Source organism: Mesoplodon bidens (genome assembly GCF_964165515.1).
Source record: "Mesoplodon bidens genome assembly, chromosome: 7".
NCBI classification, from domain to species: domain Eukaryota; kingdom Metazoa; phylum Chordata; class Mammalia; order Artiodactyla; family Ziphiidae; genus Mesoplodon; species Mesoplodon bidens.
Genome location: NC_138164.1, coordinates 71844237 through 71870715, shown reverse-complemented (window position 1 = coordinate 71870715; position 26479 = coordinate 71844237). Strand labels below are relative to the sequence as shown.

Below are 26479 nucleotides of genomic sequence, written 5' to 3'. Positions count from 1 at the left end.
AAACATGGATTGAAATAATTTTAAACTATGTTAAGGGTAAATTTGTGTAAGTCTTTAAAGTAGGAAGATGTGCAATACATTTCTTTTCTTTAAATCATGATAATTGACCTAAGAGTGAAACTCCATTTCCTAGGAACCAGGAATTTTTATACTTCAGCTCCAACTGATAAGTCTAAAGTTTATTTGAACATAGACTTTTCTTTGAACAAAAGTAGGAAGTCACTCATAATTGAATTTAGTTGACTAATGGCTTAATTCACTAACAATAGTGTTTTCAGCTTTGGCTACACATTAGAATCTCCTGAATATTTTGAAAAATCCAAAAGCCCAGGCAACATCCCAGGCCAATACATGAGCATCTCTGTGGGTGGTACCCAGGACCAGCCTGGGTTAAACAAATTTCTCAGGTGACTCCAATAAGCAGCCAAGGTTGCACAAAAGTAGTAGATTTTAGAAGTTAACACATAAGATGGCCGGAGAAAATGAGGAAAAATCGTTCACGTGTGTGGGTGTTTGGCAGTATGTGGGGAAAAGAAAATGTACAATGTAATGATTAAGAGTAATGATCTGAAGAAGCTATCTTAACTCTCTATTCTGATACATGTTCTGGGCAAGTTACAAAGTTTCTCTGTGCCTCTGTCTTTTTATTAGTAAGTCTTCCCCTTAACAGGACTGTTGAGAGACCTTAATGTAAAATGTTAGGAACAGTATTGGGAACAGTCTTCATTATATGTTGAATGTACATACTGAGAGCATATTTGATCTACATATGCATTTTTAATAATCTTAACTATGATCAGATTACTTGATTGTTGATTTCACCATTTAACCATATTCAGTAACAAAGGGGCTGAATTGCATGGGCAGACAAAACCATTGGTCAGTTCTCCACATCCTCTGTATTTGTGTTAATCAGTAAAGCCATGCAGTAGAATAGTAACACTGAAAGAACAATTGAACCAACAGGGAAGCAACAAACAAGAGCAACTGAAATTCAGTGAAGAAAAGACCAGATGTTTATGACTGAAGAAAGGATGTTCCAGATAAAGAGACAATCCCAGCAGGGACCTCACTGATTTAGGAGATAGTCTGGAGACAGGGGAAGGGCAGTGAAAAGGAAAGAAAGTCAGGCATTAGGGGCAAAACAAAGATTAGAAAACATGAATTGGAAATTACATCTCAAACATTTTTTTATATCCCCAATTTTTAAAGCTCCAGCAATGTAAAGTGTACTCTCTTAGGTTTGCATATGTAAGAAAGTACTTTTTAGACAAATTATATTTCATCCTATAATTCATCCAAAATCTAATTTAATAATTTGTTGTAGCCATTATTATTATACTTAAAAATACCTGAATATTAATTTACTGAGCTCTTGCTCTTATGAGGCACTATCAATCCTCATACTGTTTGTTAAAGGTAAATATTATTATTGTCCTCTTTTTATAGATTAGGAAACCGAAGCCCAGAAAAGTCAAGTATAAATTCAGTTTATACACCCAGTAAGTGGTAGAACTGTGATTTAAACTAAACTGCCTAATTTCAAAACACAAATTTATGACCGTTATAATACACCATGAGAAAGAAATGGGTGGGGGGAGCTTTGTTTTTTAAGGAAATTGAAATACAGACAGGAGAGGGCTTGGGATGGGTGAAATAGGTGAAGGGGATTAAGAGGTACAAACCTCCAATTATAAAATAAATAAGCCATGGGATGTAATGTACAGAATAAGGAATATGGTCAATAATAACTTTGTATGGAGACAGATGGTTATGAAACTTATCATGATGATCATTTCATAACGTATGCAAATGTCAAATCCCTAGGTAGTATACCTGAAACTAACATTTCAGTTAAAATTTTGAAATTCTGTGTGAGAAGAATTATACATCAACTACATTTCAGTTAAAATTTTGAAACTCTGTGTGAGAAGAATAAAAATCTACTATCAGAAAAAAAGAAAGAAAGAAAATTGAGATATACCTCTGTGGCCCATTCCTTCTTTTGGTTCAGTTGCAACAAAGTTTCTCTGATTATTCTCTTTCTATCATCTTCCAGGGTGATTTTATACTGTTCTTTAAAAAGAAAATTAGAAACCTAAGATCCTAGGTAAACTATGAAGCTATAAATTTTATTTTCCATGATCCCCACCTCTCCTTTCTATGTACTTTTTCTTTTCTGAATTTTCAAGGTACATTCTTACTGAAGCATCTAGTACCTCCAATTAGAAGAAATGCTCCAATAATTTACTAACACCTTAATGTGAATTCGTTTATGATGATATCTCTCTCATGAATAGTTATAGTTTTAAAGGATTGTCTCTCCAAAGGGAGAATTTCTAACACTTTAGTACCTATGCAGCCGTCTACCTTTCATATCACACAACTTCTGATTCTACCACATAAATATGAAGAGATTTGATTACACACTTGAGTGGCATCCTGTACATCTAACTCCTTCTAACTAATTTTCCAATATTCTTGGCATGCGTTTCCTGGGGCAGGAAAGACAGAATAAGCAGAGAGAGTAGGAGAGGGGCTGTGAAAGTCAGTAGACCTGTTCTGAGTTGGATTCAGAGCAAGAAGGGAGAACTGAGATGAAGAAGCGCTGGATTCTCTATCCTCTCCAGATTTTCTTACATCATAAATGTCAGAATTGAGAGAGCAAAGGATTGTAAAATTGGGGGCCTTGAAAGATGCTGAGAGATCATATAATCAACACTCCTGTTTAAGGGAAGCAAGATGTAGTGACATGAAGGCTGCTTTAGAGAGTGGAGAGAAATAAAGCTGAATAAATGAGTCCAGTTTGTTCATTCTTTTATTCAACAAATCATCATCAAGTTCTTTTGATGTGCATGACACTATTTAAGGTGCTGGGAATATTGCCAAATAAGAGACAAAACCCCTGCCCTTATGACATGTACATCCTAATGGGGAAGCGAATGAATAATATTTCAGGTGGTGAGGTGTGTGATGAAGAAAAACTAAAATTTTCTGTTTTAGATAGGGTGATCAGAGAAAGCTTTTTTGAGGAGGTAACATCTGAGCAAAGACTGAATACAGTGAGGTAGTCAGCAGTGTGCAACAGGAGGGCAGTGTACCCTCCAAATCTAAGAATCGCCAAAGTTAGTTGTGCTTTATGATAACATCTATGTTATGTGTCCCCATTAGATGTGTTTTATTTATAACATTTGAAGCATAATTACTTGGAAGTCAGAAAGTATCTTCCCATACAAATGATGTTGACAATTACTGTTGCTAGATTTCTGGACTGGTCCACAGAGACCCATTTAACTTATTCTATAATGAAACAATAGTATTGTACTGAGAGTGTTGTGGAACATAGCTGCCATTTAGGACATTGTTTCAAAGGGAAGAATTTCTTCACAGACCAAGTCAACCAAAGCCAACTCTAAGAACTCTCGAGGATCTTAGGCTACAGGGAAGAAGATCTGTAGGTCTGATCTTTCCATAGTTTAGAGCCAATCTAAGGCTCTGGAAAGCAGGGCAGGGAGCTAGGCAGGAGTTATTCAGACCTCCTTGTATTTTGTACTGGCATAACTGCTTCCCCTATTCAAGGAAAACTCTGAGCAGAGTGTAAAAACTTCTCTTCCATATCTTTTTATTACCTCAGTCCCTGGAACACAACTGAAAAATATTTTGAAGATAATGAACTTTGGCCAACTGCAAGTCTTTGGCGGGCAGTGATCTGAGCCTTCAGCGCCAGGATAGAAGAAGCAAACAATGGCAACTTTGGTGAGGGAAAGGGAGAGTCGAAGGAGGGAAGGGGCGAGCTCTCCCAGGCTGTGGAGTGGCCAGAAAGGGGGCTGGGAACCATCAGTTTCTACCTCTAACAGAGCTGGAACAAGAGTGGCTGAGGTTTATAAACAAGAGTTCATTGGGTTTTGGGTCTAGTCTAACTTGACATCTGGAGAATAAGAAAATGGACATCTTCATGATTCCAACCTACACATATATATGTATATATATATGGATATGTATATATATGTATATGTAGGTATGTGTGTATCTATCTATATATATAAAACCTGTATTTTTCTTAATCTCATTCAAAGTAATTGCTTGAATGTTTTAATCATTCCAATCTCATTTCTGATGGATTTTTTTTTTCAGTTCAGGATCTAGTCCACTAGACTAATGCTAGATATTTATTTAAAATTTCTACCACACAAAATACAACAATCAATCTAAAAGTTGCAATGCATCAGGAGTTGAGCTATAATGGATTTTACATTCTTAGCATCTGAAAGAAAACATAAAAACTGGAGCTTGATAACATTATATATTAATTATTTGCTATAAATCATAAAAAATAGATTACCAAATATGCTCTGGGTAAAGTTGTAGCTCTCCCTCATGTTAATACTGAAAAAGCGATAATAACATCCAACTCTGTTCCAAATTCCATATACGACTGTATGGACTGTTTTTCTTCTTAAAAGCAGAGTAGCTAGTACAAGGGAGGATGTGAAAATATCCCTGTTATCCTTTGAAATTCAGATGATGCTTCAGGTAGCAACTATTAACCACGCATTTGTGAATACGGCCATAGAAACTGGGAGTATGTAAAAGTCTCCTTCCCAGAAAAGTTTGGAACACTGCAAATGGGAGCTTGGGAGATTATGACTATGTGCCTTTAGACTCCTGGCTGCTCAGATGCCCGGTCTAATATGGTCACTTCTCAGAAGCTGACCACACTTCTCAGAGGCTGAAGCTTGCTTTGCATTGTTTTCTTTTCCTTGTTGTGTGTGGCTCTGCTTTGGCTCTGCTCCACGGCTTTTTAGGAGTCTGTTCACTCTTCACACACTTCCCGGTGTCACACAGCTTCACTGTGCCAGTGGCTTCCTTTGAGCCCCCTCTGGAGAAAACCAAGCAAGGGCAGGTGGCAACACTGGCCACGTAGCAGTTTCTTCAGGCCGAGTGCATGTTAGAGAGCCCTCCCTACCTCGCTGCATCACAGAGCTGGGAGGACTATTTGAAGCACAACGGTTTGGGTCTGACACACACCTGTGTTCAAATCCCATTTCCACTGCTTACTAAATCTGTGAGTTTAGTTAAAGCAATTAACTTCTCCAGGCCTCTGTTTCCTCATCTTTAAACTGGGCACAGTGGTATCCAACTCAAAGGAACTTGTAAGAGTCGGATGAGATAAGGTATGGAAAAGCAGGTGCTGGGACTGTGAGTTCTCTAGAGATCTCTGAGGTACTCTCATTTTACAGGTGAGGAAACTAGCATTCAAAGAGGTGGACTTGAACCCAAGTCTTTTAACTCACTGTTAGTGTACAAAGAAAATTTTCAGGATCCCTGTCCCATGCACCTGGTCAAGGACAAAATTAAAAACTCTCTGTGACTCTAATATCTGATGATTTGTAATAACCCCATACTTTCTCTGTTCCTGGGCCTAATCTAAGGTTCCCTTTCCTTTTATTGAGAGAGAAAGAGCCTTGTCCTGGTTATATCAGTGACTGTGTTTTCTACACCCAATATCCCGACATCTCCTTCTAGCTGAAGTTCAGGGAAGCAGCTCCAGGTTCTTCCTCCCCATGCCCCCAGGGCTCAGGGTGGCTACTGAATAAGATAGGTTGGACAGCTGACCAAAGAATGGTTTGTGCTGGGGCCAACTGATGACCCATGAGGAGGCATGGACGAAGGTCTTTTGTCACCTTTGACTAGGTAGGTGATCACGCTGGCTCTTTTCAGAACCTGGGTTGGAGAATACTGCAAGAATTGGTCTGTGGGAAGCAAGAAGAGAATGGGGACAGGCACAAAGAGCAAAGCAGAGGTGGCACAAGAGGGACAGTCACAGACCATGAGTGACAAATGTAGGGAGGAGCATCCCTAGAGCCACCACTGATCTGATGGCCTTCTGTTTCCATCTCCAGTCCTCCCATTCTTCAGTACAAGTGTTACATCCAACAAACATGATCATGGGACATCAAGAAACCTTATTTTTCTCTCTTGCCTTTAAAATTCATACTGTGAGGCTAGTAGCTCTCAGTAAGATACATGGCAATCCTATGACTTTTCTGGTTCCTTTGTGATAACAAAATATCTTCCAATCAGAAATTAATATGTCTAGTCTTTATAATAATCGAAATGTTAAGCTTCATTTAAAGTTATGGCTGTTCCCTTCCTAGCTTAAACCTACTACCATTTCCTCTGACTTGAACTTCTATGCCTTCTCCCTCGGGGCTGAAGGGGAGCCTGGAAAGGGACAGGAAAGCACTCACTTGACTGATACTATCTCAAGCTGATGTCCCATTTTCTGGGTCTAGTTAGCATTTAAGATTGATTCTCCTCTCTTGGGGGTGGTTTTTGTAGGTTCTCCGGAGGACTGCCTCCCCCATTGCTAGTTATATTTCACCTGCATGCCCTTGATACAGGGGAAATACTGCCCTTGGAGGTTGGCTAATGACTCTTCCTTTGACCTTTGGGCCTCAGTTTCCTCCTTCCTCCCACATAGACAGGCTTCTGTTTCTCTTTGGGGGCACCATGGCCCCTCTCATCAGCCCTCAGGCAAGATTTAACAGGACTGCGTACCAGCTCTCTTTCACAACTGGTCCACAGGAAACACTCCTTCTTACTTTGCCACAACAAACTCTGGAAGTGCAGGCTGCTACAGGCTGAAAGTCTGTGACCCCCCACCCACGCCCACCCCAGATTCTTAGGTTGAATCCTAATCCCCAATGTACTGGTATTTGGGTGGTCATTAGGTCAGGAGGATGGAACCCTCATGCATGGAATTAGTGCCCTTATGATAGAGACCCCAGAGAGTTGCCTCGCCCTTTCACTATGTGAGGTTACAGCAAAAAGAAGGCATCGATGAACCAGGAAGCAAGCTCTCACTGGGCACCTAATCTGTCAGTGACTTGATCTTGACTTCCCAGCCTCCAGAACTGTGAGAAATAAATTTCTGTCATTTGTAAGACACCCAGTCTATGGTACTTTGTTATAGAGGCCTGAATGGACTAAGACACAGGCCCAACCCAGGGCAGCAGCTGCCTACCTCTTCTTTGCTCTGATGTTAGAACAGTTTCCTAGTCAGCCACTTATCCCATAGATTTTTTTCAGGGATGAGTCATAAACTAGATCTCAATGTCCCCCCCCCACCCCAAACTGCAGGGAACACATGTTGAACAATCTGAAGAATTTCCTTTAAAGACCTTCCGACTTGATTTGAGATGAAGGAGGAATTACCCTTCACCTGCCCCTTTGGGGGACTGTGTACAACTTACAGCACACCAAGAGCTCTTTCCAAAAACTGTCTCCTTATTTCCAACAGTCTTTTCATGGCTTCCTCAACTTCTTTTATAGACTGGAATTCAGTGGTTGAAGGTGTGAAACCAGTTTTCTGCCTCATCATATTGGCAGTCTGCCTGGCGATATCTCACTTTACTTTGAAATGTGGTATCCATTATATAGACAACCAGGTTTAAACTGAGACTAAAAAAGTTTCATTTTAATATCATGTTTCACTTACAATAAAGCCCCTTTCTACTAACGTACTTGTTCCTTGCAATTAAAGCAGTCTAGCTAACACAAACTCCATGATCATGGGTGTGGGAGGAGAATTCTAGAAAAGTCATGGAAGAAGGAGAGAGGTGAGAGGAAAAGAAGAGATGGTGGTAGTAAGACTTCAGATAAATTAATTTAGGAGTTCTACTCATATTCATTGTGCCCAGTTAGTGGCCCCCAAGGTGCTTTAATCATCCCCAGCCAGAATTGCTGCTGCATGGTTAGGAGAAGTGCCTAAAACTAATGGCAAATAAGATAAGCCCATAACAGCCATTATCCCATGACACTTAAAACTGGCTATACGCCAAGGCTCAACCAGCAGCATATAAATGTTATTACCCCCACCGCAAAGTTGGATACAATAGCATGAAATTTTCAGCTCAAAGAAATCATCCAAATTTCTAATCAGGATAACGGGTTAAGTTTATATGAGAAGATCACTCTTCCTACTTAAAAACCATAAAATAAAGGAATGCTGGAAAAATTATTAAAAAAATTTTAAACATACTAGAACAGTAACAAGTTTTAAAGTGTGGTATTGTTGCACAAATACATAGATCCATGGAACAGAATAGAAAAGACAGAAAGAGATCCAAACACACATGGGAAATGAAAGTATGATAAAGTTAGCATTTTGGATCATAGGGTAAAAATGGCTTATTTAATAGGTGATGTGGGGACAACTGGAAAGCCATCTGGCAAAAAATAAGGTTGGTTTCCTATCTCACACAAAAAAGTCAGAGATTAAATATAAAAATGAAGCCATAAAAAATTCTAGAAGAAAATATTAGAGAATGTATTTGTAATACCAGAAATCATAAAATCAAAGTGATAAATCGGGCACTATAAAACTATAAAATTTCCTCATACAAACACTGCATAAACAAAAGACTAATGACAAATGGGAAAAATATTTGCATCTTATATCACAGCTAAAGAGCTAACTTCCTTGAAATGTAAAGAGCTCCACAGCATGATAGAAAAATGGGCAAAGATGTGAACAGAAAGGAAATTCATATGGTTCTTGAACTTATAAAAAGATATTCACTGTTGCTTATAGTAAGAGAAATGGAAATTAAAGCTACAGTGAGATACCATTTTCTACCTATAAGACTGGCAAAGAACAAAGAGGTCGATCACATCCCCTGTTGTTGAAGAAGTGGGAAAACAGACATCCTCACCACCACCAGCCGGAGTACACTTGGTACAACCTCTGTGTAGGGCCATGCCTATCAGTGTAAAAATGAATAGGCTGTTTGGGCCAGCCATTTCCCTTTAGAGATACACATAAATGGAATTACATACATGCAAGGGTATTCATCGTAGTAAAATGAGATTGTATAAGGATAGTCACTGCAGTATTATTTGTAATAGTAAAAGATGGGAAACAACCTAAATGCTTATGAGTAGGGGACTTTAAAAAATTATGGTACAACAAAACAAAGTAGCCATTGGGAGGATGAGGAAGTATTAATATGTACTCATCTATAAGGATGTCCATATTGTTACCTGAAAGAGCAAGTGAAAAATTGCATCTGTGGCATGCTGCTTGTGACATATATGTACATACTGAAACATGCATGGACTCTTTCTGAAAGGTTACATAAGGAACTGGTAATAGTGTTTTTGTCTAGAGAAGGGATCTCAGTGGCTGGGGGATTGACAGGGGTAGGAGGGTGTCACTCTTACTTTCTTCTTTTGGGGAGGAGAACCTTTTGAAAAATTGTAACTGATTTGGGGTCAAATTTACACTACCACTGTGGTACAGAAGCCCTGAGCTGAGAAACTTACATAAAAATTGGTCTAGAAGCAGACTGACTGGACAGAGCCTCAGAGGGGATAGTGGGAATGACCCCAAATGAACGCTCCTTCCACAAAACAGGGTACCATTACCAGCTGGGCTCAGAACTGCCATCCACCCACAGTGTTCTTTCAGGCCAGATTTCTCCTGTTTGTTCTACCCTAGGACTTTCTTGTCTCTGAGTGTCTGGTGTTCTTTTAAGCCACTATGCCTCAGTGACAGACAGCTGGCCGGCTTCGTGGTTCCTAGCTCTGATCCAGGTAAGATTCATTATGCCCGAGGCCGCCCTGCTCCATACCCTCTTCACTTCCTGTCTCATGTTTGTTCTCCAGTTTTTTTCCCCCGACTGCAACTTAGCATTTACTTGGCCATTTTTCTATAACGATTCTTGTTGTCCAGCCTGGGTGGGTTGCCTCAGCTTGCCTCAGGTGAATTCCTTCTCTAATATAACCCCTTCCCAGGACCCTCCCACCTTGGTGGAATTGGCCCAGACCCAGGTGTGAGCACAGGTAGACACCCACCCACTGAATGAAGCTTCTTTCTCAAAGTCAGTTGCAGGGTTTCTACACACACAGAGGCACACACTCCCATCCCTTTACTTCCCCTTCTCAGTTCCATAGGTGGTCCTGGGATAGTTTCTTTACTTCCTCCCTTCACCTAATCCTTAGACGCATAGTGCTTGTGCTGACAGCTGAGAGTAACGGATGATTCAGGGGGTACCCGTTTCTTTCTTCCACCAAATGTCTGCCTCTGAAAGATTTTTTTATTGAATCTGAACCAGCTTTCTTGAAACTGACCTGACATTTTCTCAGCAGTCTCTTTAACTCTGTTGATGTCATTCTGTAAGGAGGTAATGAGTTTAGCATGTTGTTCACTCCCTACATTCTTGTACTCCTCCCAATATTCTTTCTCACTGAGTTTCTCAAGAGATAGTTTCTCAGCGTCATTTATTTGGATGCGCATATCTGTTGAAAGAAAATCGAGACTTTCCGTCATTTCTATTGTCCTTGCAACCATTATATGTTGCAATCTGTTTTTGTGAAGTTAAGGTCCGATATGAAAATATCAACTCATAAATACTATTTTATATCTATAATTTAGGGAAATCTAAACTATTCAAACTATTGTTTATCTATCCCTCATGATTCAAAATCTAAGTAAAATTAAACTTCTAATTATAAAGTAGTTGTGTGGTTTGGGGCTGTGATTGAGAGCTGTAACATGAAATCAGCCTATATGCCTAGGGACCCACAAGCTTAAATTATGCCTGTGATAGCTTGATAAGTGTCCTGTTTTGTACAATATATTATGTCGCGTATACTTTTTATTAGTAAATTGTCATTTTTCTGGTCATTATGTGTCTGGGCAAAGTGATTTCAACTTAACATCCTGCCACAGTACTTGGCGACCATTTTTGTAGGTAAGTTGTTTGATTCCATCATTTAAAGTTCAACTGTTTGCGCTTCCCTTGTGTGAAATGATAGCATATGATAGTCATAATAACCTGCCTTTCCCTAATCCCACACAGTGAGACTTCAGAGTGAAAGATAAGTTCCCCAGTTACGTGTGTACAAATATGGAGCCCTCTCAACCATATAAACTTTCAGCTTGCCCTAGTGTACTTCCTACACATGATATTATACTCAGTCTTTAGGCTGAGTATCATGCTGCTGAATATTCTGGAAAAGGCAGCATTACAAAAAGCCAGGTCCAATGAACTGAATGGCAGTTTGGCTTGCTACCATGCACCATCTTGTTTGAGAGCCCCTGAGGGCAAGACCACATCTTATTCATCTCTGTCAACCTGGCACTTAGCACAGAGTCTGGCAATTAGTTGGTGCTCAATCGATGTTTATGACTGAAGCATTCCATTCAGGCCAGAGAGGTGTTCTTCAGTCCAAAGGTCCAGAAGGACTCCAGACGTGTCTTTTTCCAAGACATGATAATATATTTTTAATACATATATTTTAATATATACTTAATATATTAAGAATATAAGATAATATATTTTAAACTCCCTTAACAAATGGTACTTGTTATTATCATTAAACAATTAAGAACACTGCACCCCAGTGATCAGCTGTCCTCCGATGTGGGCAGACTGTTGCTGTCTCAGCCCTGCACCATGTTCAGTCTTTGTGGGGAGGGTTGATTGATGTCACTGAAGCTTTTGAAAGAGAGGGGGGTGTAGTGGCTGTTGCTCTACTTTCCCAGAACCCCTCTCTCCCTTCCCTTCTAGTAACACGTCTCCTATCCCTTGTCATATAAGTAGACCGATTACAGTCGCCCCTTCTCCTGGCTTTAGGGATTGGTCCAGGGCTGTGCAGGTGCCCCAAGCTGGGCAAATGCTCGGAGTCCTCCCCTAGAAATATTTTCACTGGTGGAAAACATGTCTCTTTTGTCTCCACTTTGAGGTTATAAGGATGTAAGTTCAGAGGTGTCTCTGGTCAGAATTCCAGCCTCACGGGGAGAACATTCTCAGAAAAAGGAGCCAACTTTCAGGGGGAAGGCAGAGAGAGAAGACACATAAGAGGAGCAGCGGGTGGAGGGGGAGGAGGTGGGAAAAAAGAGGGAGGGTGATGCAGGGGGAGAGAGGGGGGCAAGAGGGAAATTAACAAAAAAACTGCTGAGCTCTGACAGCATGTGAGGCTCTGGGTCCACGTCAGTAGCACCCTGCCTTTTCTGTTTGGTTACATGAAAAAATTAACATCTTCTTTATGCTTGGACTAGTTTGGATTGGATTTTTATCCTTGCAACCGAAAGAGTCCTAACTAAACATTGGAAGAAGGGAGTTTTGTCAGCACCTCTCAAACTTTACTGTGCACAGGACTCCCCTAGGCTCCCGTCCAAATGCAGATTCTGATTCAGCAGGTCCGGATGGGGGCCTGAGGTTCTGTACTATCACAAGCTGCCAGGTGAAGCTCCAGCTGCTGCTCCACGGACCAAATTGAGTTGAAAGTGACTGACTACCGGGTACTAAATGTCACTGCCTCAGGGATCCTTTGTAGACACATCTGTTCTTTCTTTCCCTCTCTTCCTCAGCATCTGTGGGCTTCTTTCTTCCTTGGACCACTGCACATGCCCAGCCCTCCTGTTCTTAGTCACCCAGCACGTCCCCAGTCCTGTAGGACACACATACCCCAGCACTCAGCCCAAACCACAGACAGGCACACCTTAACTAACCGGGCCCATTCCCACTGAAGGCAGTTTAGTGAGCACATCTAAGTATCTGCTTTGGTCTCACACCCATCTCAAGGGTGTGACTTCTTAAAGCATTCCTTCCAAACATAAGCAGAACTCTCCTAGACAGGAGCCGGACCAGAAAATACATCTACCACCTCATGACATCACTGTTGCCCACACAGGGACTTGGCAGGAGGATGCTTATGGGAAAGTTTTAGAGACCCCCTAAAAATGAAATGTGCTGATTGACCTTTGGTGTTGGTAACTATTTCTTTCAAAATAACAAATATCTACAAATGGAATGCCTTCTCTGTGCCAAGCGCTTGGGTAAGGAGGCTCTCTAAAATGCTTGGGGAAACTCAAGAAAATCTAGTCCCTTTTTTCGCCTCTCAGATTCTAATACTGCTTCCTGAGAGCACTCAAGTCTCTCCCTTGTTTTCCAGCTTCCTAGCTGAGATGGTATTTATAGAGGTTCTGGCAAAAGTTTTAGAAATCTGAGCAGCATGTTTATGATGAAGGGCTAGGATTTTTTTTTTTTTTTTTTGCGGTACGCGGACCTCTCACTGCTGTGCCCTCTCTCGTTGCGGAGCACAGGCTCCAGACGCACAGGCCCAGCGGCCATGGCTCACAGGCCCAGCCGCTCCGCGGCATGTGGGATCCTCCCGGTCCGGGGCACGAACCCGTGTCCCCTGCATCGGCAGGCGGACTCTCAACCACTGCGCCACCAGGGAAGCCCTGTCTTTGTTTTTGATCACTGACCTCACTTCTCCTCCTCGCTTGGCTTCAGTGTCTCTGCCCACTTTATTTCCCTCTCTCGTCCACTTACTTATATGTGTTTGTGGTTGTGGTGATGATGTCATTTGAAATGTGTTCACAGCCTTTTGAACATATTAGGAGACAAAAGCATTAATACATTCAAGAAATAACTTGATACAGCTTTATGATAATTTTCTAAGTTTCTAAATCACCTTTCAAGTTTTGTTCTGGTCTCTTACAAACTTCCATTTTTCCTTCATTGCTTTTTCAACTTCCTCTCTTGTTACAACTGCTAATCCCTCTGACTTCTCCTCACTCAGTTCCTTTAGTAGGTTCCTTATGTGCCAAATCTGTTCATCCTTTAAGCGTTTATTCTGTCATGAATATCAACAGTTGTTAATTACATCTGCTGAAGTATTTCCATTGATTTCCCTCAAATAGAGTTACACATTGAGGTTTGCAAAATGAGAGATATTTAATGAAATAAGTTATTCAATAATATCTCTAAAGAACATAAGGAATATGGAAGACTCAAAATTAAACCCATCAATACAGTAATCACTGAAGAGAAAGTTACATATTAAAACCTGCGTTATTAATCTGCCAGTCTATCACCCTATCATAGGATCGGTGAACATTAAAATTAGATTTCAGAGGTCAGTTTCTTCAACTCCCACAAACACCTTTCTTTTCTAGGAAACATCGTTCATTTAGTCAATATTTATGGGGCATCTACCATATGCCAGGTAGTCTTCTAGACACTAGGAATATGTCAGTGAACAAAATAGACAAAAGTATTGCTCTTGTGGAATTTACATTATTCTTTGTTTTTCTCACAAATGACCCTAATTCTCTTGTTCTGGGGTGATGGTTACTATTTCAATACTCCACACCTGAAGTATGGACTGTGTTCCTTTTATGAATATCCCACCTATGTTTCCAAGTTTCTTACTTAATCAACTTAGAGTTTATTCTTGCCCTTGCTAGCTTATTACGTATATGTAGAGATATTTTACTGTGTGTGAACTTAATACCTTTTCCTTGTAATTTTCTTAGCCTCCCTTTAAGTTTTAATCCTCACTTCCCTGGTGTCTCTCCTTCAATTTCTTAAACCTAATGAAATGCATATACTTAAAATATTCTAATACTTATTTTAAAAATTATTTTTCCTGTAATTTAACATTCTCTTTACTATAGCTTTTTTCAACATTTTATTTCTGATATTCATGTCTTTTATCCTCTTAACCTACATGGATACTCTACTGTAAGAGTATTTTCTTTCCTAAAATTGATTCTCTGGGCCAGTGCTTCTCAAACTTCAATGTGTATACACAACACTTGGGGACCTTGTTAAAATGCAGATTCTGGTTCAGTAAGTTTGGTATGAAGCCTGCAATTCTGCACTTCTGATAAGCTCTAGCTGATGCCAACCCTGCTGGCCCACAACCCATAGTTCGGGTAGCAAACTTCTTTCAGGTAATCCAAATATCTGTGATTTATTGATAGTGCTATGGCCTACTAAATCTCAATTCTTTAACACTGAATCCAACAAACTTTAAAGTTGAGGGCTGAAAAATTTGATTTCTAGTTTAGTAAACTCCCTGGACAGGATTATGTAACCTTAGTGCTCTTTAAGTTATTCCACAGGCTACGTGACATTATTGCCATTTCAGTGCATTAGAATTTTAATTTAAAACTTTGATAAGCTGAAAGAAAGCAACAGACAATTAACTTTATGATGATGCTCAGTATTGAGAAATATAGGCAAAAAAAAAAAAGACTGGGACTGGACAGGCTTTGAGTGATTTAAAAAAATGGAAATAAAGATTAAAAAGATATGATATTCAAAATTCGGTGGTTTAACTTCTCTGATCTTTTATTTCTAATATTCTAAAGTATCATAATTCTGTCTCTGAAGAATTTTTAGTACCGAAGGGTTCATAATATGATATATCTGAAAACTGAATCTCTTTCCTTCTGTGTAAAATATTGGGCGTGATGTAAGCAGGAATGTTGGAGTAAGACTTCTGAAAATCCTCTGCTTCATAAAAGCCATGAGAAAAAGTTGGCAAAAATTGTCAAAATCAACTTTTCAGAACTCTTGAAATTAAAGGCTTTGCAGTAACTTCCAGGGAGTGTTTATTCAAGAAAAATGAATCTTGGTAAGGACAGTGAGCTTTGTGGCATTTTAACTTGCTCTAAGAACCAAAATCCCCATGGTTATGGTAAAACCCAGCAACGTAGCAGCCTGGGGTTGAGGGTCAGGAAGAGAAGTGAGGGGAACAGAACTCTTCCAAAGCCCAGTTCTCAAATAACAGTCATTATTTGACCTATCTGGTAATTCCCTGGAAAATCCCACTGGGAAACCTTGTCTTTATTTGACCTGAGTCAGAGCTTACCCAGTGTGTGACCAGCCTTTTCCCAGATTGATGTTGGTCAAAAACAATCAGAGGCAGATGTTTGTCAAAAACAATCAACAATTGTTGAACATTACAGCTCCCTGAGGCGGTAATAAAAGTTGAGGTAAACAACAAGCTAACAAAAAAACTTTAAAAGAAAGCTGCAGATGAGATGTCCATAGAGAGCTTTGAAAGCTCTGACATAGTCCTGGGAATCTAAAAGCCCACATGCATGTATAGAGCATATATATAAATTTAATAACATCTGTATTAAACTTCCCAAATCCTGTATGAATTTCAAATAGGAAGGAAATGTGTTTGACAATGTTTGTTATAAAATTTGCTATGTCTGAAAAATTATTTTGAGCTACATACCAAAATAAAATTTATTTAAATATATCCACCAATATGCTAAAAAATGACATTTATCTCACGAAGTGAAGTACATTTATTATTTGAGGTAAGAATAATTATCACATTATAAAATAGAAGAAAAGAAATTTAGTAATTAAGCTACAAAGAAAGGATTAATTTTGTTTTGTTATAAGGCCATCTCATGGCCTTTTTTAAAACTTTTTAAGACTCACAAGAACAAGAATAGAAGTTGCCAAAATAGGACACACAGTGGCCATCTACTATTCACCCAGCTTTCCCCAATAATAACATCTTATCTAATGATAGTACAGTATCAAAACCAGCAAACTGACATTGGTACAATGTTGTTAACTGAACTAGAGACTTTATTTGGATTTCACCAGTTTTTAAACTTTTTTTTTTTAGTGTATAGTTGTGATATTGTAATCTATAAAAATATATTTATTTGGTCATTCAGATGACTAAAACATATTTCTTAGCTATATTTGGTTTTCACCCATAGTTCCTGGTCCACAGTGCCCAAAACCCTTGGAATTTCTGCCATCACAATTGGGTTTATGTTAATGAAAGTGACTTTTGAATCCCACAGGTGGGGAGAGAGGGAAGGGGCCTGGTTGCCAGGAGAACCAACCAAGTTATTAGAGGGTTGGAACTTTCATTCCCTCCCCCTGATTTCCAGGGAAGGTAGAGGGACTTAAGGTTGAATGAGCCACTATTGGCCAATGATTTAGTCAATCATGATTATGTAATGAAGCCTCCATTAAAACCAGAAAAAGGAGCGTCTTTTGGTCCTTTTTGAGAGAGCTTCCATGTGACACTGTGCTAGGCCCCAAGCTTCATAAGGACAGAAACTCCTTTGTTTAGGACTTTGCTCTATGTATCTCTTCATCTGGCTGTTGATTTTGATTCATATCCTTTAATATCCTTTTTATGATAAGTCAGTAATCTAGTGAGTGAATGGGTTTTCCTGAGTTCTGGGAGCCATTCTAGCAAATTAATTGAAACTGAGGAAGGGGTTGTGCGAGCCTCTGATTTATAGCCAGTCGGTCAGAAGCACAAATAACAACCTGGACTTGCAGCTGGCGTCTGAAGTGGAGGGTGGTCTTGTGGGACTGAGCCCTTTACCTGTGGAATCTGATTCTATCTCCTGGTAGGTAGTGTCAGAGTTGAGCTGAACTCTCAGACACCCTGTTTGTGTCTGAGATTCTCTTGCTGGTGAGAGGAAGCCTCCACACATACAAGTTGGAATTGGGTCGGGAACCCTTTCAATAGGATTATGAATTCTGTCACATATACATATGAGAAGTATCACCATGAAGATGGCATTTGAAGCCATGATGTTAAATAAGATGATCCAGAGAGAGTTTAGAGTGAAAGGGAAGGATTGAGATCAGAACCTTGATAAATACCCTAATTAAAGGGTGGTTCTAGGAAAAAAAAAAAAAAAACAATGAAAATCAAGAAGAAATGATCAGAGAAGTAGAAGGAAATTTAAGAGTGATATCCTGGAACCCAAAGGAAAAAGAGTTTCAAGATGACAGGAGTGACTGCTGAAGGAGTAAGGGGTAAAGAAAGGACTACAAAGAGTCCATTGAACCTGGCTAACTGGTCATTAACAACTTTTTTTTTTTTTTTTTTTTTTTTTTTTGTGGTACGCAGGCCTCTCACTGTTGTGGCCTCTCCCGTTGCGGAGTCCAGGCTCCGGACGCGCAAGCTCAGCGGCCATGGCTCACGGGCCCAGTCGCTCCACAGCCTGTGGGATCTTCCCAGACCGGGGCACGAACCCGTGTCCCCTGCATCGGCAGGCGGACTCTCAACCACTGTGCCACCAGGGAAGCCCAACAACTTTTGCTAGAGTGGTTGTAGGGGAATAGCAGGAGTGAAAGTATGTGTCGGGAAGTAAGGATGGATGTGGACACACTGAACTATGAAATATCTAATGATGTAGTGGAGCAATGAATGCAAACAGAGAAAGAAAGATAATAAACATCTAAACAGAACTAAACACATAGGAAGAGATGATGGGTAGGAAGGAAGAGGGGCATTTCCGATTTCGACATAACTGAAGAGAAAAATATATCTTGCTCATGAGTCATGTTTAACTTAGCAATTTAAATATCTGTGACCTCAGATATTTTTTGACCTCAGATATTTTTTGACCTCAGAAATTTTTTTCCTCCCACTGGTGTTTGTGTGAATCAACTCAACATATATTTGTTGAACATCTACTCATGCTGGGCCTTTCTGGAGGAACAAAGATAAGATTTGATTGCTGCTGCCTAAAGGGCTTTCAACTGAATAATGGAGAAATATTTTTACACAACATCCTAGCTCAGATGGGGGGAATGAACAGGGGCTAGCCAAGAGAAGAGCATTTCGGGAAAAGGAAACAGCCTTTTTGTTGTAAAGGTACCATAGTAAGAAAAAGATTGGGTTTTCTAATATTTAAAAGAAGCAGGGGTAAGCAAAGGGTGGGGCAGCTGGAGAAAAGACTGGAGAGGTGAGCAGAGGTCAGCTTTTGCAGGGCCTTGAAGGACTATGGATTTTACTTTCTGTGCAGTAGGAAGCCACTGCAGGGTTTTAAGCACCGAAGTTTACCGTATTCCAAGGGTAATTCTGGTTGCACTGTGGAAAATGTACTGGTTAGAGGAAGGATGGGTAAGAGATGATGGTGGCTTAAACTGTGGCAATAGCAGCATAAATGGAAAGAAATAAATACATATGGTTGAGCTAGAGTCTGCATTACCATGCTCCTCACTGCTGGGTCCACTAATGACTCCAAGAGCAGACTTAGACCTATCGCATTCTTGAGCTAATCCTCATGGAAACAAGAACTTTGTTTCTGGCTCCAATTGATGGGTTATGGGAAAGTGATTCCTTAGTCCTGATCTGTTGTCCTTTCCGCAACCAAATGGAAATCCCAAAGCTGGCCTGGGAGTTCCCATGTTGACCACTAGGGGATGTGCATTGGTCCCTTGATGGTGGCTCACTCTCATGTGCTCTGGAATCACATCATGTGGAACCTGCCTCTAAGTGCCTAAGCCAGACTTCCCCTTTCCACTCTCATCCACAGACTTTCAGTTTCTTAGGTCCTATTTCAAGTGACTGATTCTTCAGAATCATGACAGTGTCAGGGTCACAGTTATATCACCACCAGGGCTTTTCTTGCCCCATATATATTTGCTGAACAAATGAACAAATTCACCCTATAAGGAAGACAGGAATCCTCATTTTACAAGGGGGAAATTGAGGCTTACACCAGTTTGGCCAAAATGACATCAGCAGTAAGTTGTACAGTCAGGATGCAAATTTAGGTCTCTGACCCAAATTCTGTTAAAATTTGTAGATATAGTCTTTTTAGACAAAAGCCAAATAAAACAAGTGTGGAAATTTCAGGGTACATATAAAATAAATGTTTTAATAGCAGACACCCTCAGTATTTCCTCACTCATGAGACCCCTTAAGGGCTAAGTTGTATGCGTTATCATTTACTGCTTCCCAACTTTATTTCTGTTGGTCCTGATAGTCATATACAGCACCCCTTTGAGAGTCGTTTTATTCTAATTTCATAAAAATAAATCATTTAAACAATAAATTAGTCATTTTAACAACCAAGATTGTACTTTTCAGATAATATTTACATATGCACACACTCTGAAAATCTAAAGGAAAACAGATACAGAAATTTAAAATAGAGAACCAATGTTTTATAGTGCGGTTAAATAAGAAATTAAAAGATAAATGTGGTTGCAGAGCTTTAAAATTTTCAACATAAGATTCAGTGTCCGCATGATCTAAATAACACAATTCAAGATGACTTCCTTTGACATTATAATTAATATAATAAGAACAGCAGTATCCTCTTGTCTCCCATGTACAAAAATATATTTAAATATAGTAGAAATTTATCAACTCCAAGGGCTAAAGAAGATAATTTCCTAGAATTCATTTCATCATAACTCACAATTTTTTAAAGCATTTGTGTAAATGTTTAATGACTAGATAGTGGCTTTAAATTTTATACTTACTCTTTCATGATATTTTTGGTTCTTTTCTCTAATTTTCTTTATTTGAGCCATGAATCGTTCTACTGCATTTTCCTTTATTTGACAGCTGATAACAAAGACAAGATGTATTTTACGATTATTTGCCTTAGGAAAAACTAATGAGATAAAATTTAAAAATTAATCTAAATTAATTTGAATTGAAATAAAGTATCAAGCATATTATAAAGACCCATTTAGGGATAAGAACCATAAGTGATTTTATGTTTCTGAGTACATTTTACTCACTAAAATATGTATTAGAGAGATAACGTCAAGTTTTAAAAAAATCAATCCCCATTTGTATTTTATAGTTATAATTTTTATACTTTCTCATTATAAATAATTCAGCTTAAAGGGAAAGGGCATCCGAAAACATGTTTTCTAGAATTCCAAAAACATTCATACAAAAATGACAAAACAAAGAACTTACAGGGGCAAGCACAGCTTCTTGAAACAGTAAGGTAAACCAGGCTGACCTACTGGTTCAAGTTCATTAGTATACCATCTCTTCTATAAATAGTAAAAGCTTCTTTCTTTCTTTCTTTCATTTTTCAAAGCTTCTTTCTTGACACAAATACATTTCTTTAACACCCAACAAGCCTTCTCTACTTCCCATTTTTAAGGGGAAAAATAAAATGTTATAAATGAAAATTATCTGAAAAGAGCCTATGCAGATGCATGCTAATTACTTACATAATTTCTGTAATTATAAATACGGTGATCCCAATTTTCTGCATGGGTTGGGGGAAGCAGATAAATGAATCACAAGTGTGTGGTCTCCATTGGTTGAAACTGAATCTTTGAACAGGCTGGTTCACAGAGTGATTCCCTGGCTTCAGCCGAGAGCCTGCCTTGGTGATGGATGCCTAAGTGTGCAAAGACCAGGCTGGAGACTACATCCAGTCTCAGGCCCAGCTATTGCAGGGGACACACTTATACTAAAAAGTCATTTGTTGTTTATCCAAAATTAAAATTAAATTGGGCATCCTGTATTTTTATTTGCTAGGTCTGGCAACCCTACCCTCAGCCTGCCACCCTTTCCCCTCTGAGAAGTTAGAAGCAAGCAACGGCTTTGTCTTGTGTTCCCCCTGCAGGAAGCAGTTCAGAAAGGTCTGAGTGGCATCAGCAAGTCTGGGGGTGGGGTGGATTCTGAGAGGCCCTAAAGGCTTTGGCTGCTTCATCAGGCCCCCTCTGGAGCATATGGTAGTTGCAGGTGTAACTTCACCTAGCCTCCCCTTGGAATTCATTTCAGCCTCCTCAGGCCTCAGAGACGGATTGACCAGGACGCAGATGAAGCTGAGCCTCAGAGCTCCACACCATTAGCCACTGTGGGGATTCAAGCCTCACTGTTCTCCATATAATTTTTCCTTTTCACATCTCCCTTATCTATTCAGTGCCCTAGTAACCCACACGTTACACTAAATGCTGAAGCAAATGGGATGATAAACCAGTGAGGTAATATACAATAAAGTGCTTTGAAAAGGGTATCACACTGTTCTAAAGAACAGTGATATGAAATTAATAGTAATGCAATGTGTCACCTTGCCCCTTCCCTCCTTATTAAAATGTTAGTTGATGGAAGAAATGTTCACATATTGAGGTACGGGGAAGTCATCCTGGCTTATACATGCTTTGGCTTGAGCTTTATGCTAACTAGAACAGCCTGTGGCCTGTCAAACATGCATTGTGCATCTGCTTTAACCATGACAGAAAAGAATGCATTTAAAAATCAAAATGAAGTAACCGTGGTTCAGGCATTCAAAACGGAGTTGGGTGGTCATTGTGGATGTGGTTTCACATACATTCCTGACAACCTGAATTTTCTGAACTGTATCAAACTCAAAGACACCACCAGATGTTTTCAAAACGATATCTGCCAGCAGCTGCCAGCTGCAACCTTATGGTCTCAAGGTCTCCCCTTATAACTATGTGATGATTTTGGACCCCAACCAATCCTTGCTTAACAAGCACCCTTACTTCTTGCGAGCTCCAATCCTAATTCTTGACAAACAACGTGTAACTGTGGTTTTTTGCCTATATAAGCCTCCCCATTTCATAGTCAGTGGAACACAATTCAAGTGCTTCTTGAATCTGTGTCTCCTGGGCTATAGTCCTCAGTTTGGCTTGAATAAAACTCTTTTCTATTTTTATTACAGGTTGTTTATTGAGTATTTGTGTCAACATAGTAATGTGTCAGCTTCCTTCTTCCATGCAATTTCATTGAAAATTCTGAGCAAGAAAACAAATTTGGATTCCAAAAAAAAATCTGTAATTTTATCTACTTTTTAAACCCACAACTATATCCACACCTATTTCTATATCTATGTCCATACTCATTGTAGAAAACTGGGTTTGGGGGAATAAGTATAAAGGAAAAAATTAAAACCACCATTACCTAGAGATGATCACTTTATAGATTTAGCATTATGTAATAAGATATTTTGAGAGAGGGAGAGAAAGACCACATTCACATCACTTTTAATACAGTATATTGTTATAATTGTTCTACTGTATTATTACTTATTATTGTTAATCTCTTACTGTGCCTAATTAATAAATTAAACTTTATCATAGGTATATATGTATAGGAAAAAACATAGTATATAAAGGGTTCAGTACTATCTGTGATTTCAGGCACCCACTGGGAGTCTAGGAACGTAATCCCTGAGGATAAGGGGTGGGGGGAGACTAAGAGATGATCTATAGGTTTGACATTGGCAGTCTCAGCTTTTCACAAACAACCATATAGGTTCATGACTTTATTTTCTTGAGATAGATTTTTTTTTAAGTTAACTGTTTGGAATTGACTACCTACTGTGTGCCCTCAGCTCTTTGTCAGGAGCTGAGATTGTATAAGAGAAATATAAGATGCTGCCAGGGGACCCTTGAATAATCCTTCCTCAGATGGTGGAGGGAGGTGTCCTGGCTATTTGTCATGTGACAAAAGTCCTGTCACCTCAGAACACACGGAATGAGTAAAGCGTCACCAGAAGAGCACAGTAAGGCCTAGGCTGTTCCAGTCCATGAGATTATTTATTTAGTTTTAACGAAGGAAAGAGAACAAAAGCATGGGAATGTTCAACTTGTGTCTCTCACTAGATCATGAGAATTTTCAAACGTGTGCCTCTTTGTAAACCTCTGTTAAAGAGGAGAAAGACTGCCCTCTGGTTGACCCAGAAGAGAGAGAAGGAGCTGTAATTGGATGTCATCACTGTGAGCCGTGGAAGCAGATTAGAGACCAGATTGTAATCACAGAGCTGGACTTTTTGTCCACCTCTGCTAAGACAAGATGAGCGAAGTTTTCAGTTATGCTGAGAAATGAGTACAGGTACAATCTGGTCATCACTTAATTGTTATCTAGAAAATAAAGGGAACTTCGTTAGAAGTCCCTTCCCATGGATGTTCCCCTCTCAGTGTTCTGACCCTTTCACTCACTATCTTCTAAAAAGAACCTATGAATAGATTTGGAGTCTTGCAGGGAGATGGATTTTCCCTGAATGTTGTTAAAAACAATTCTCTTAAACAAAGGCCTAGTCACCAGCAGTGTGGACTCCTGACTTTCAACCTTGTTGCCCTCCAATAAATGGCTTCCCATTTCCAAAGCCCAAGTGTTCCACAGGGGTCTGCATCTCTGACCCTTGCCTAAACCCCCAGAGTCTGCTCTGCCCTCTCTCCCTCACTCTGCCATTTCTCACTTCCCCAGCCTCTTTTCCATAAGCCTTCTGTCCATCACTCTATGTCTGCTTAACACCTGTTCCTCTTTCAGAGGTTAGCTCAACATCGCTTCCTCAAACAAGCTTTTCCTGATCTATTTCAAGTCCTTCAGTTACACCGTTACCCAGCACCCTACACTTTTCTTTCATAGAATCTTATTTAGAGCTGTGTAATTTTTTAAAAAGACTGGACTAGGTATTTAATGTCCATCTCCCATGCTTCGTTAGGGCAGGGACCATGTGGTCCTGTTCACTGTGTCCTCCAGTGCCCAGCACTTGCCTTGTATTTGGTAAACATTCAAATACTTGTTCAATATGCATGAAGTACATTCTTATTTGAAAAAAGACTGACACTTATTCACTCACTCCCTAAGCGTTACACATTAAAACACCTACCCTGGGCCCAAAGTTGAGGTTCAAAAGCTCTCAAGGGGCTTCCTCTCTGTTAGTTGGATAAAACATAAATACAGGATATGTATCACCCCTACTTTTGTCTCCATCTCCTGGGACAGAGACATTAAGAAATACTCTTATTAAAAATAATTCTCTCGGGGCTTCCCTGGTGGCGCAGTGGTTGAGAGTCCGCCTGCCGATGCAGGGGACACGGGTTTGTGCCCCGGTCCGGGAAGATCCCACATGCCGCGGAGCGGCTAGGCCCGTGAGCCATGGCCGCTGAGCCTGCGCGTCTGGAGCCTGTGCTCCGCAATGGGAGAGGCCACAGCAGTGAGAGGCCCGCGTACCGCCAAAAAAAAAAAAAAAAAAAGAAATTCTCTTTAAATCACTTGGATTTGATCTACAGGCATTTGGGGATAATGCAAATTGGAATGTCTAGAAATAAAAAAATAAAGAAATGTCCTCTTTTACTCTTCTGTAAATGTACACTAACTATTCTATGCTGTACTTGAAGAGGTAAGCCTGCAAGCCACTGTATATATGTGGAGGAGTGACCAATAATACAATGAAGGGAGGGAGGGAGCCAAAACCCATTTATGAATGCTGTTTCATAGCTACTGCTTGGCTTGTGTTATAGTCAACGTGCAAAAACTTTAAAAAATATGCACATAGCACAAGAGTGCAATTATACCTCCAATCCACCTCCAGTCCAGCTTATTTGATACCTTTTGAGCACTTCATTTTCCATTGGAGTCATATGAGTCTTAGCAGCAATGATTGCCACTTATGTATGGGAACTTTGGGATTTCATAATCTAAGCTTACTGATAGTCGAGAAGTGCTTCACCGATAGGCAATTTGACTTCTTTTGGCAGTCTGTCTTGAATATCCTTTTTATTTGTTTTCGACGTGTTTTCCATTGTGTTGCTTAACTAGAAAGAAGAATACCTGTTTAAAAAAGAGACATAGGAAGAATAAATAAATTCTTTGTCCCTCTACTTGTGTTTATGAGATAAAGCGCTGCTGGGACTTAATTTAAAACTGGCTCTTCCATCCAGATTGCTTCCACGTCCCAAGAGCTAACATCCACCACAATGCTGGGACCTCATGAATCAACTGGATTCTTGAGTCTGGTGAGTTCCATGCTTAGCCCAGGTGCAGCATTCCCCCACCCAAAACTGTCTGAGACTCACTCTCTTATATTATCCATCAACAACTGTTGCCCCTGTCAGGTTTCTTTAAGAGCAAGGGCTAAACTTTTTCAATATTTAATGTCTCCACAATGTTTGGTAGAGTGCACCACATGTAACAGCAGCTCGATATATGTCTTCTAGTTTTTAAAAAGTAAGACAAAACAAAAGCACAACTTTCTATGACTAGGCTCCAAAAGAATTAGAACTGGGATCCAAAAGAATTAGGTTTGGCCAGGATTGTTATAAAGAACAAATAAAAGGACACATTAAAGTGTTTTTAAAATGGTTAAGAGGTTTACAAATGCAAAATAAGAAGAAGAATGATAATAATAATGTTATCATTAACAGTAACTGTTCATCAGCTACTAATTGCTTTTGTAACTAATAATAAAAACTATCAAAACTAATATTTTTTTAAACGAGAAAATCAGGCCCAAGGTTCTTAGATTTTTATGGTAAGCAGAAATAACTTTGTGGATTTGGTATGGATACTAATGCACATCTTTTAAGATCAGTCTTCCTTGACAGATTTTTATCTTTTGATTTTTATTAATCTCAAGAAAATAAGTGCCTAACCTTCAATCAGTGTGTTAGTAGTTGGGTGTGGTAGAAAGAACATAACCTTTGTAATTATTTGTTAAAATGGCTGGAAACTCCATGAGAGTGGGGATGATGTAATTCTTGTGCATTACTGTATTTCCTCACCTAGCACAGTAGATGCAGTCCTTGTCAAATGAATGAATGGACAGGTGGATGAATCAGGCAGACATATTTTAATCCTAGATCCACCATCTTTTACCTCTGTGGCCTTGAGTAGGTTACTGAATCTTTTTGAGCTTCAGTTCCATCATTCCTAAAGTGAGAACAAAAATCTTATTCTAAACGCTGTAGTAAGGACTAAATAAGTTAATATTTATTAAAGCACCTAGCATAGTGTCTGACATAGAAAGAGCTTAATAAGCATTCTGCCCCTTTAGTTATGGCTCCAGATTATGCTTCTTTAAATTTCAGGTAACTAAAGAAGAGGATGTCTGCCTGCTGCCAAGTATGATGAGAGGTGTAAAGACTAATCCATGTGGTTTGCT

At 39.6% G+C, this 26479-nt stretch overlaps 1 protein-coding gene across 1 annotated transcript in view; it reads right to left on the bottom strand.

Moving 5' to 3' along the window:
• Positions 1-25121, bottom strand: part of CCDC83 (coiled-coil domain containing 83) — a gene marked incomplete at both ends in the record, with an annotated part of 40423 nt that extends 15302 nt beyond the window's left edge. The window contains 6 exon segments of the mRNA XM_081239967.1: positions 1985-2076; positions 10135-10302; positions 13489-13506; positions 13509-13650; positions 20079-20163; positions 25027-25121. Of these exon segments, the coding sequence (XP_081096093.1) occupies positions 1985-2076; positions 10135-10302; positions 13489-13506; positions 13509-13650; positions 20079-20163; positions 25027-25121 (600 nt within the window).
• Between the last annotated feature and the right edge of the window lie 1358 nt (positions 25122-26479).